At 40.2% G+C, this 12,997-nt stretch overlaps 1 protein-coding gene across 1 annotated transcript in view; it reads left to right on the top strand.

Moving 5' to 3' along the window:
* The window catches only part of LOC126267859 (uncharacterized), a 65,741-nt gene extending 54,545 nt beyond the window's left edge, over positions 1–11,196 (top strand). The window contains exons 2-3 of the mRNA XM_049973169.1: positions 8,503–8,553; positions 10,261–11,196. Of these exons, the coding sequence (XP_049829126.1) occupies positions 8,503–8,553; positions 10,261–10,596 (387 nt within the window). The 3' untranslated portion in view covers positions 10,597–11,196. The remainder of the gene's footprint in view (positions 1–8,502; positions 8,554–10,260) is intronic.
* Positions 11,197–12,997: the final 1,801 nt, after the last annotated feature.

Below are 12,997 nucleotides of genomic sequence, written 5' to 3'. Positions count from 1 at the left end.
TACCCCCTACAGCTCTCTCTAGTACCATGGAAGTTGTTGTCTGATGTCTCAACAGACGTCCTATTACCTTGTCCTTTCATCTCGTCATTGTTTTCCACATATTTCTTTGCTCTCCGATTTCGTGAAGAACCCCTCATTCCTTACCTTAATGAGTCCATTCTTCTTCTGTTCCGTTGTTCCCGCAGTCCGCGTTTTGCTACCATACAATACTGTGCCCCAAACGTATATTCCCAGAAATTTGTCCCAATGTTTCATACTAGTAGACTTCTCGTGGCCAGGAATTCCGTTTTTGCCAGTGGTAGCCAGCTTTTGATGTCCTCCTTGCTCCGTCCGTCATTTGTTACTTTGCTGCCTAGGTAAAAAAGTACAGTACCTTCAACTACTTCGTGATCATCAATTCTGATGTTAAGTATTTCCCTGTCCTTATTTATGCTACTTCTCATTACTTTCGACTGTCTTCGATTTATTCTCAATCCATATTCCGAACTTATTACACTCTTCATTCCATTCAATAGATCTTGTAATTCTTCGGCACCGAGGATAGCAATGTCATCAGCGAATTTTATCGTTCAAGTCATTTCACATTGTATTTTAAATCTACTCTTCAATCGTTTATTTCCTTCATGGCTTCTTCGATGTGTCGACTGAACAGTACATGCGAAAGACTACATGCCCGTCATACACCTTTTTTAATGCGAGCGCTTCCACTCTTACTATTCCTTCTTGGTTCTTGTACAGGTTGTATATTACCCATCTCTCCCTATAGCTTACCCCATTTTCCTCGGAATTCCGAACATCTTGCAGCATTTGATAATGTCGAAACCTTGTTGCACGTCCTCAAACCCTATGAACGTGTCTTGAGTTTTCTTTAGTCTTGCGTCCATTATCAACCCCAACATCCGAACGGCATCTCTGATACCATTCCTGAAACCAAAGTGATCGTCATCCAATACATCCTCAATTTTTATTTTCCATGTTTCTTGTCGGCAACTTGTATGTATGACCTGTTAATTTGATTCTTGCACTTGGTAATTCTTGCAGTCTTCGGAATCGTGTGTAAAATATTTTTCTGAAAGTCAAATGTTGTATTGCCAGGTTCATACATTCTACACACCAACGCCAATAGTCGTTTTATTGCCTATTCCCCAACGATTTTAGAAATTCTGATGGTGTGTTATCTATCCCTTCTGCCTTATTTAATCTTAAACCTTTCATAGCTCTTTTAAATCCTGTATTTAGCAGTGGTTCCCCTACCTCTTCTATATCGACTCCTGTTTCTTCTGTCACGTCATTAGACAAGTCTCCCCCCTCATAGAGACCTTCAGTATACTGTCTTCACCTATCTGCTTTCTCCACTGCATTCAAGAACGGAGTTCCCATTGCTCTCTTAATGTACTACCCCTGCTTTTATTTCCTCAGAAGGTTGCTTTGACTTTCGTATATGTTGAGTTAGTCTTTCCGACAATCATTTCTTTTCAGATTTCTTCACATTTTTCATGCAGAAATTTACACTTAGCTTCCCTTCACTTCCTGTTTATTTCATTCCTCAGCGACTTTTTGTGTTCCCTTCTTTCATCGATTAGCTGAAGTATTTCTTCTGTTACCCAAGGTTCCTTAGCAGTCACCTTCTTTGTACCAGTGTTTTTCTTTCCAACTTATCTGATTGTCCTTTTTAGAGATGTCCATTCCTCTTCAACCGAATAGCTTACTGAGCTACCCTTTATCACAAGATCTATAGCCTGAGGATCTTCAAGCGATTCTTTTCATTCCTTAGTATCCCACTTCTTTGCTCATTCATTTTTAGACAATTGTCTCTTGAGCTTCAGTTTACTTTTCATCACTACTAAATTGTGATCTGAGTCTATATCTGCTCCTGGGTACGCCTTATAATCCAGTATCCGAATTCGAAATCTCTGCCTGACCATGATGTAATCCAACTGTAATCTTCACGTATCTCCGGGCCCTTTCCAAGTATACTTCATCCCTTACGTAATTCTTGAACAGATTATTCGCTATTGCTAGCTGAAATTTCTTGCAAAACCCAATTGGTCTTCCTTCTCTCTCATCCATAAAAACGCCATATTCTTAATTTTGCGACGACTTTGTCTTCTTCATAAATGTGTATGTGAAATGAAAGTTTCTTTAGCAACTTTTAAAACTAATACAGATTACCTAAAGACAAAGGCAGACTTTCCGTATCTACATCTACATCTAAATGGATACTCTGAAAATCACATTTAAGTGCCTGGCACAGGGTTCATTGAACCACCTTCACTATTCTCTGATTTTCCAATCTCGTATAGCGCGCGGAAAGAATGAACACCTATATCATTCCGTACGAGCTCTGATTTCCATTATTTTATCGTGATGATCGTTTCTCCCTATGTAGGTCGGTGACAACAAAATATTTTGGCATTCGGAGGAGAAAGTTGGTGATTGGAATTTCGTGAGAAGATTCCGTCGCAACGAAGAACGCCTTTCTTTTAACGATTTCCAGCCCAAATGCAGCATCGTTTCTGTGACACTCTCTCCCATATTTCGTTATAATACAAAACGTGCTGCCTTTCTGATCTTTTTCGATGTACTACTTCAGTCCGATCTGGTAAGGATCCCACACCGCACAGCAGTATTCTAAAAGAGGACGGACAAGCTTAGTGCAGGCAGTCTCCTTAGTAGACCTGTTATATTTTCTAAGTTCCTGCCAATAAAACGGAGTCTTCGGTTAGCCTTCCCCACAACATTTTCTACGTGTTCCTTCCAATTTAAGTTGTTCATAATTGTAATACCTAGATATTTAGTTGAATTTACAGCTTTTAGATTAGACTGATTTATCGTGTAACCGAATTTTAACGAGTTCCTTTTAGCACTCATGTGGACGACCTAACACTTTTCATTATTTAGGGTCAACTGCCACGTTTCGCACCATTCAGATATTTTTAAATCGTTTTGCAGTTTGTTTTGATCTTCTGATGACTTTATTAGTCGATAAACGACAGCGTCCTCTGCAAACAACCGAAGACGGCTGCTCAGATTGTCTCCCAAATCGTTTATATAGATAAGGAACAGCAAAGGGCCTATAACACTACCTTGGAGAACGCCTGAAATCACTTTTATCTTACTCGATAACTTTCCGTCAATTACTACGAACTGTGATCTCTCTGACAGGAAATCACAAATCCAGTCACATAACTGAGACGCTATTCCATAAGCACGCAATTTCACTACGAGCCGCTTAAGTCGTACAGTGCCAAAAGCCATCCGGAAATCGAGGAATACAGTATCGATCTGAAATCCCTTGTCAATAGCACTCAGCACTTCTTCTGAATAAAGAACTAGTTGTGTTTCACAGGAAACAGATAGTTGTGTTTCACAAAAACGATGTTTTCTAAACCCACGTTGACTGTGTGTCAATAGACCGTTTCCGAATATTGGTGTGACCTGTGCAACTTTCCAGTCTTTGGGTACGGATCTTTCGTCGATCGAACGGTTGTATATGATTGTTAAGTATGGACCTAATGCATCAGCATACTCCGACAGGAACCTAATTGGTATACAGTCTGGACCAGAAGCCTTTCTTTAATTAAGTGATTTGAGTTGCTTCACTACTCAGAGGATATTTACTTCTACGTTACTCATGTTGGCAGCTGTTCTCGATTCGAATTCTGAAATATTTACTTCGTCTTCTTTCGAGAAGGCATTTTGGAAGGCTGTGTTTAGTAACTCTCCTTTGACAGCACTGTCTTCGATAGTATTTCCATTGCTATCGGGCAGAGAAGCCAGTGATTGTTTCTTGCCGTTAACATACTTCACATACGGCGAGAATCTCTTTGGATTTTCTGCTAGGTTCGAGACAAAGTCTCGTTGTAGAAACTGTTATAAGCATCTCGCATTGAACTCCGCGCTAAATTTCGAGCTTCTGTGAAGGATAGACAATCTTGGGTAATTTGCGTCTGTTTAAATTTGGCATGTTGTTTCTGCAACAGTATTCTAACCCGTTTTTTGTACCAAGGAGGATCATCTCCGTCGTTTGTTAATTTATTGGTATAAATTTATTTGGCTAGCGTTAGCATGATACATTAGCATTAATCTAATAAGGTGATTAGAAATCTTAAGAGCAACATAGATAAGAAGATATTCTGAATAGTGGGGATGAGTAAAGAGTGGAAAGAGGAAAATGACCACACACTAAGTGAACACAAAGTAAAGTTCTTAATAAAAGTAAACCGTCTCTAGCTGCTACATGTTTAATTTTGTAACTCATACTGATGTAAAACGTCTTGTATATTGCATTTTCAGTTGTTTCCGTTACGTGTGGATGCAACAGGTACTGTCCTTTCATAGTGTTAGAAAGAATTGCGAAAAACAATAAAACACGAGTTTTCGAGGACTTTTTCCCTCTTCATTGTTCATTTCGTATTTATCTTGAGAAATACGAAAAATCTTTGCATTAATGAATGAGTTTCATATTAACAGAATCTTCCTTCGGTTATTGGTAGAACAACATTATAATAAGAGAAAAGCACCAGAACAATACAATACAATACAATACAATTCTACAATATTGTAGAATAAAATCTACAATATTGTAGAACAAAAGCCAACTGGTGCTTTTCATTTATTAGTATGAATTTCACCTATCTTATCTTTCCCACAAGCTTTAAATCTGTGTCCATAACTTGCAGTTTATAATAATTTGATCAACGTACATTTATTTTACTTTATGGTACAATAAACTGTTCGTTAATAATTGGAACTAAGCGAAACTAACTGGGAGGAGTGATTGACGGAATGCCAGAGGGGGCGATGGGTTAAAATTTTACCCATGAGCCCCTCTCTCCCTAGCGTATTTGTCAAACATCACTAAAACATAATATTGCATAATATTAGAATGGTTTTTGACAAATAACCAGTCATGGACTGTGCAACTGGTCTCGCTGGAGGTTGGAGACCTCCCTCGGGCATGGGTGTGTGTGTTTGTCCTTAGGATAATTTAGGTTAAGTAGAGTGTAAGCTTAGGACTGATGACCTTAGCAGTTAAGTCCCATAAGATTTCACACACATTTGAACATTTGAAAGAATATGCATACGAAAGAGGAAACTATCACACCTCGCACCACCGATATTTATTAAACATTGTGGATTTGTTCAACGAATAACAGGCATTAAATTGCTAAACATTCGTTCACTCTGTACAGGATGTTCATCAGCAGTATTAACATGGCATGTGATCCTCCGCCCCTCCTCCCCCCCCCCCCCTCCCCCACGGACTCAAACATTCTCTTGTAATGCATTTTGACATTCTGACAAGGAATGGAACAGCCTTTGAAGGTTATCGTGAGGACTTCCTTCCCTTGGCTGAAAAACATGATGTGTCGGTTCATGGCTGGCAAGCAAGTACACATCTTTCCGTCGCAGTCGAATTCCATATGTGCTCTATGGATAACAGGCAGTCGACTCAAGAACCTTTATATTACTCAAGACTTTTGTAGAGAAAATTTCAGTGTGTGTTCTAGCACTAGCCTGTTACTCAGGTGATGATCGATGTGACTGCACGGACTCCCACTCCTACCACGTCCACGTGAGACTTCAGACTGGCTTCAACAAATACCAAATTGGTCCTATTGTCACATTTATTTCCTCGCTACAATTTGTGTCCCAGAGTTTATGCATACGTTGGCGTCGATGTGGTAGCCGTAAATATAAGCGAGACTCACCGCTGAGCTGTGTAGACTGCCACCCTGGGCCAGTTGGCACTTGCTCTACAGCAAGCAAATCTCCGTTTCCTGTGGAATGGCGTCAATGGTAAATAACGAATGACAACTCGTGATCTCAATCCGGCTTCCAGTAATCTGTTCCCTAGGTTTCTCGGTAACACACTTCCTGGAACGTCTGCCCTAATTTCATCTGTTGTCTTCCATCTGTTCGACGGCCGGAGTGGCCGAGCGGTTCTAGGCGCTTCAGTCTGGAACTGCGCGACCAGTACGGTGGCAGGTTCGAATCCTGCCTCGGGCATGGACGTGTGTCATGTCCTTAGGTTGGATAGGTTTAAGTAGTTCTAAGTTCTAGGGGACTGATGACCACAGTAGGTAAGTCCAATAGTGCTCAGAGCAATTTGAACCATTTCAACCATTCCATCTGTTCGTCATAGCCAGGCGAACAATCGTGCTATCTTTTCGTGCTGCAGTTATTCTGAAAAGACCCATGCCTATACTTCTTGGTATTCGCTCTGCAATCATTTGGACTACAGCCAGTTAACTGTCTTTTCGAGCTGTCGATATAATGCTCTATCTCCCTCATGCAAATGATTTGACCTTTCTCAAAGTCTGAAAGATGTCGTTAAACCACACGTGCATGTCCTCTGGGCGGCTGAAAAGTTTATGTGTCGTTACACACAGCAAAGAGCCACCAGACACACACACCGTTCTTCATTCGTAAGAATGACTTTTTCTTGAAGTGAAAATAAACTCGGGCATACATGAAATTTTTATCAACGCTTCCGACTGACATGGAAATACAGGAGTGTCAGTTCGGCAGCTTTTGGTCATGGTGTTCATGGTACAACACTTGCCATTTCTGTCCGTGTAATCGTACTGAATTATTTCCCTTAGTAATACTTACCCCTTGTATTTTTCAGTTCTTATCTCGCACAGTGAGTATGGATGACGTCGTTTAACTCTTATTATCAGGATACTCGCATATCTCTTCCCCTCAGACAACATGAGTATCTAGGCACAAACTGACGAGAGTATTTCTCCTTCTAAATTCAAGCAATACAAAGCAAAATGAGTCATTCTGCTCCACACCTCCCCTGATGACTTGTAATTTAAGGAAAGCAGAAGCCCCATACATATTTGTTTAACGCTGGTGCTGATCGATTTTTTTTAGTATAATAACGAGACATATTCATTCATAAACTGAAATATTCTCTGGTAACCTAAGTATCTCGATAAAATGATTGAAATTTCACTTCTTATGATGTATTATGGAGCAACCTAAGATTCGTGGTTTCATTATCAAACAGAGCAATATTACATGCCTATAATTACGTTATTGTAGACTACAAAATTAACGTCCGATTTGCAACACGTATACAATAATGGCACGCCACAGCTGTGTTATTTCTTGCCTTACACTACTTACATCTGTAGCTATCTGATAAATGTGGGTTAAAAAGTTCAGGCAATACTTATCTAAGCGCTAAACAATCTCCAAAGGTACTTATTTTCAGTGTGACACTCCGTGACTTATTTTCAGTGTGACACTCCGTGACTTGATCTTAGCGTTGGTGATTGCTGTATTGTTCCATATCCTTATGACATCTTTCTATTGCTCACAAAAATGAAAAGTTTATGATACATCCAATGTAGTCGAATTAAGTGGGGTGATTCTGAGGGAATTAGAATAGGAAATGAGACACTTAAAGTAGTAAAGGAGTTTTTCTATTTGGGAAGCAAAATAACTGATGATGGTCGATGTAGAGAGGATATAAAATGTAGACTGGCAATGGCAAGGAAAGCGTTTCTGAAGAAGAGAAATTTGTTAACATCGAGTATAGATTTAAGTGTCAGGAAGTCGTTTCTGAAAGTATTTGTATGGAGTGTAGCCATGCATGGCAGTGAAACATGGACGGTAAATAGTTTGGACAAGAAGAGAATAGAAGCTTTCGAAGAATGCTGAAGATTAGATGGGTAGATCACATAACTAATGAGAAGGTATTGGAGAGGATTGGGGAGAGGAGACGTTTGTGGCACAACTTGACTAGAAGAAGGGTTCGCTGGTAGGACATGTTCTGAGGCATCAAGGGATCACCAATTTAGTATTGGAGGGCAGCGTGGAGGGTAAAAATTGTAGAGGGAGTCGAAGAGATGAATACACTTAGCAGATTCAGAGGGATGTAGGTTGGAGTACGTACTGGGAGATGAAGAAGCTTGCACAGGATAGAGTAGCATGGAGACCTGCATCAAACCAGTCTCACGACTTAAGACCACAACAAAAACAACAACAACATGATACCTACAGAACGTACTACGGCAAGCTACGCCAGTTTCGCGGTATACTTGATATATTCATCGTATTTATCACAGTGTGGATAAAGGGTCGTACCGATAAGTAGCTCGGAACTTTCCTACCCGTAAGTAAACAAATTTCGCCAAACGCACAAAGAAATGCCACCGTAAGGTCATGGCACGCACTGCGAATGATAAGAACAAAGCCTGTTGAAGTACAAGGTTTTTTTCTATCACGTTTGATAGCCGGACTTTGTGTCAGCTGGAGGTAAAGGAAAGTTTAAGGATCCTCGACAATCAACATACAAATCAGTAGTCGTCCTACTACATGAACATAGCAGCAGGGGGCTAAAACTTCCAGAGTACCTTGACAATTGCTACGCAGAGTTAATAAGTTATCTTATCAGCCAAAAACAGTCACTCGTGAGTATCGTGTGTGCGTCGTTATTGTTGGTGTGCGGGGGTATAAATGACAGCGTTCTCTTTCGTTCTCCAGTGCTCGACCAAGACTACTTCTCCTCGGGCTACCGCTCTTACATCGTATTTGGTAAGATTAATAAACCTTCAAAGAACTAATTCATCGTGTCTCAGTTCGTCCTCACTCGAGTGTGCTATATGAAATATTCACGGTGTCAGACTACATTTCGAAAAAAATATGTTCATCGCTGTAGATTGCACGTGTTATTGCATCTACTTAAGTCGCTGACCTGTTTCTTCTGCCTGGGAGGTATCAGTTGACATATAAATTTTCGTCCTCTATTGCTACTTACGACCCCTCCGTTTTGTGCTGTGCGTGAACAACGCCGTTTATTATGCAGGGTGATCACGGAATGTTGAGACAAATTTCAAGGGGTTGTAGAGAATGAGGAACAAATTGAGGATGGGAACCTGTGTTCAGAAAATGTGTCTTTTTTGCGCTGGCGGACCGTGGGAGAAATACCTCCCAATTCTGTTTGTATTGAGTGATTGGGACTGATGAACGCAATCGCCAGTGGAGAAGATGAAATTAGCTGTTGCATACAGAAGCGTTGAATCCTATGAATGCGATGCTACTTTGCCTTCGTGGATGACAGATTCGGACACGGGTTTCCATCTGTAGTTATTTTAGTTATTTTACTCCCATGTACTGAAAAACATTGTAGATTTCAGAGAGTTCCAGGAGAAAAATAAACTGCAAATGGAAACTCATGTCGGAAAATATCATCTGTCGAAGCAACAGAGCATCGTATTCATAGGAGACAAGGTTTCTACGCAGCAGCTAGCTACATCTCCTCCACTGACTATCGTGGCACTCAGTCGCGATTACTCAATAGCAGACAACGTTGCGAGACGTTCCATCTACGGTCTGTCAGCGTAAAATGTCATATTTGCTGCCAAAGGGGCAGCCTAGTGGCAGGCGCTAGCGTCTATGACTTCGACGCTCTGTAGCATCATTGGATGATGTTCCCGGACACGGGTTCCTACCCTCAATTTGTTCTTCAAGACACCCTCTACAACCCATCGAAGTTCGTCGCACCTTTTCTGGGACACCCTGTAGGAATAAATAAATTTTCCATTTTCACTGATTTTAGAAATAATTCTGCTGCATTCGTCAAATAGTACTAAAAGACTTGGGATAGAGCCTCAGACGTGGATAATGCTCAAGCTTCCTGAGAATCAGAGAGCAGCTAGGTGGCCATATTGTACCCCATGTATCAGGAAATTTGAAAACTGCATTCACTCCACTACACAATTAAAATTGCTCATTTGCAAATCATAAATAACCCATTAACTTTCGTAAACCTATGCAGGACGTATCGTAATTAGAAGCGAAAACTGACAGGTGAAAGAATCAAACAGGTTCCTGTACGCAGGGATCCACAAAACAGCTGTTTGTGAAATACCTGTGAATGCGGGGTTACGAGCTGTAATTGACATCAGTGTGGAATATCATCATGCTTTGTACAAATGTTCTTCAAATGTACACTTTGCGATCAAGTCGCTGTCGAACTGCCCTGAATGGTTAGGGAACCAAATTAAAAATGCTCACATTTCACATACATTTGTACTAAGCTGAGCAATATTCTGTCCAGTAGTCAATTAGGTTCACAACCACACATTCGCAATCATCTCCCAATCGGGTTCTTTACGGATCCATGTTTACTGGGATGTTTTTGGTTCAGTACCACTATTAACTATTCTGCAACCTACATTATTTAGGCAGATAGCCATACTGTATGATACTGACTAATGGTGAACTTGTACTCTTTTCCAGCACTTGAAGAAAATGTGGAGCAAGAAGCTTATGTTCTTGGCAATGGCGACCATCTTGGCCGGAGGGACCTCTTCGGCTGCTCCGCTGGCCAAGCAGGAAGACACTAAGCAGGGCTTCCAGTACATGCCAGTCAACCCCTGGGGTACACTGTACCCTGGTATGAACTACGGCGCCGGGCCTGCCCTCCCACCTCCAGGCTACCCCAACTACCAGGGATATGGTGCTGGCAGCTACATGCGCCCAGGAGGCGTGGGCTTCCCTCTGCCCTACCAGTATTTCCAGTATTCTTCACCAGGGATGTACTCTATGGAAAACAAAAGACCGAAGGAGCAGTAGCTCCCGTCACTGTCCATCACCAAATATCGTTGGGTCGTTTCGTTCTAACCCTCACCTTAAGCATTCTTTTCATTCTAGATCTAATTATAGTATCACTAACTGCACAAAGTTATCGCCACATTAGCTACCCATTAGATATCTTACATACCAACAAATAGTTTGTCAGTTGTGTCTTTTAAGATTTATTTGGAATTAACTTATGTCATCCTAATTTCAAGTTGTTACAGCCTGTCTGTATATACGTACAAATAAGTGGCAGCCATAGTTTGAAAAACGGTGTTATGGCTTGGTACAAAGATTCATCCATTTGTATTTAGTCACATGCACTCAAAATTGCTGAATTAACATCGATCCATACGTTTTGAATTAACGACCAAATTTTCAATATATTTCTTCCGGTAATAACACTGGAGACACATTAGTTGTAAGAATGTTTTAATAGGACAACTACAAAAGTCTTATATTTTGAGCACTTTCAACCTTTCTGTAGACTTAAGACTGATAATTTTTAATTTAATTTAATTTGCTAAAACAATGTACAAAATTCTATTTTTTACCATTTTTTTATGTATGTAGGAATTTACAAATAAATATTTTAGCAAACGCTTCTTTTTATTTTCGCTCTTGAGAGTATGTAATATTCTGAACGTTCGTACCCAGCAATATGACTCCCACATCAGAGAAGATGATATCTTTAAATACTATGTATACGTAGTATTGGCTTTAGCTGCCCACAAATATTGTCAAAAAGTAAAGAAGAGTGATTTCGAGTACACAGAACAAGTGAAGATATTTTTCCATTAAGTAACGAAGTACTGCCGTACGACTGAGTTGTAGAATTACAGATTCAATTACAAGAGCTGTAGTGGTGACTATAAATACACCTTTTCTTCCTTTAATCAAAAATGTTCAAACGTGTGTGAAATCTTATGGGACTTAGCTGCTAAGGTCTTCAGTCCCTAAGCTAACACACTACTTAACCTAAAGTATCCTAAGAAAAAACACACACACCTATGCCCGAGGGAGGACTCGAACCTCCGCCGGCACGAGCCGCACAGTCCATGCATGCAGCGCCCCAGACCGCTCGGCTAATCCCGCGCGGCTTCTTCCTTTTATCCCAAGTACAGGTTGAGTAAGAGTTTATCGCTACATATACCAACATTGTTAACTATTTTCATTCATATGTTCGCTAATGTTGGCAGTGTATGTAGTTGGTCAGGCTAAAAACCAAATTATTTACTTGAGTCGTGTTTTCGGAAAAAGTGTTTTTCGAAGGAGCGACAGTTGTAACCACTAGAGTACCAATAGCTCTTTGAAGTTGGAACAAACGACAACTAGCAACGTAGTCGACGCACTCCTTTAATTCAGAACAGGGCACCTTTTTTCTCAACTGAAAGGCCCTCCACTTTCCGGTGTTGAGGCGTTAACTTTAAATCTACCGAAATGTTCACATTTACTCATGTTTCCCAGATGCGCTTGCAGTAACTTCTGAATGTAAACTTTCAGGGGAAAGAATAGCAACAGCACCTCTGAATGGCCATTTTACGGTGATCTTTACACTTTATATTCCTTTCATGACATATGCATGCTTCATCTTGTTTTTTAATTGCAAGTAATTCTAGCCTATTGCAGTTTCGTACTTGCTGCGCCATAGCACAATATTACGCGTCTCATACACCACACGTATTTGTGATAACGCTTTAGTCTCCCAATTATTCACTGTTCATTATGCTAGGAAACTGCTCACTAACCGACTCCCTTCTTTCATAATTATACACGAACGCCTTGCATGATGCGTAATCTTAATTCTGTTATTCCTATCTTAAGTTTCCACTTTCCTGTAAATAATCGTGTAAAGGCCGAATTCAAATTGTTTCCATTTTACTTCTTTCGCTTGCCACAACTTGTTTATAAAATATTTGATATTCGTTTATTTTATATTGAAAATGAATGTAAGATCAAGTTATTTATTAAAATTAGAACGAATTTAATATATGTTGGCTATCTTAAAATAAACGTAGTGATCAGAATTATTTATGAGACATGTTCTTGAGATACAGATAGAGAAAAAAAGTGTCGGAAGTAAACGTATTTGAATGTTACAGTCATACATATGTTTATTGTTTTGGAAGTACATATTGCGAGGGTTGCCCAGAAAGTAACACAACGAATTTGTTTTTCTTCAATAATTCTTTACTCAGCATAATGAGAGTGACACACACGAAAAAATGGTATTTTGTCTACACGCCCTATTTTTCCACGTAATCTCCATCCTGTTTTATGGCCTTCCTCTAGCGCGAAACAAGGGCGTGTTTGCCCTGTCGGTACCAAACCTTGTTCTGGTGGTGGAGTCAGTGCATCACTGTGTGAATCACCTCCTCATCGTCCTCAAAATGTCTTC

This window comes from Schistocerca gregaria, chromosome 4 (genome assembly GCF_023897955.1).
Source record: "Schistocerca gregaria isolate iqSchGreg1 chromosome 4, iqSchGreg1.2, whole genome shotgun sequence".
In the NCBI taxonomy this organism is placed as follows: Eukaryota; Metazoa; Arthropoda; class Insecta; order Orthoptera; family Acrididae; genus Schistocerca; species Schistocerca gregaria.
Note: the sequence above shows the minus strand (reverse complement) of the source record. Positions and strands in the feature narration are given on the sequence as shown.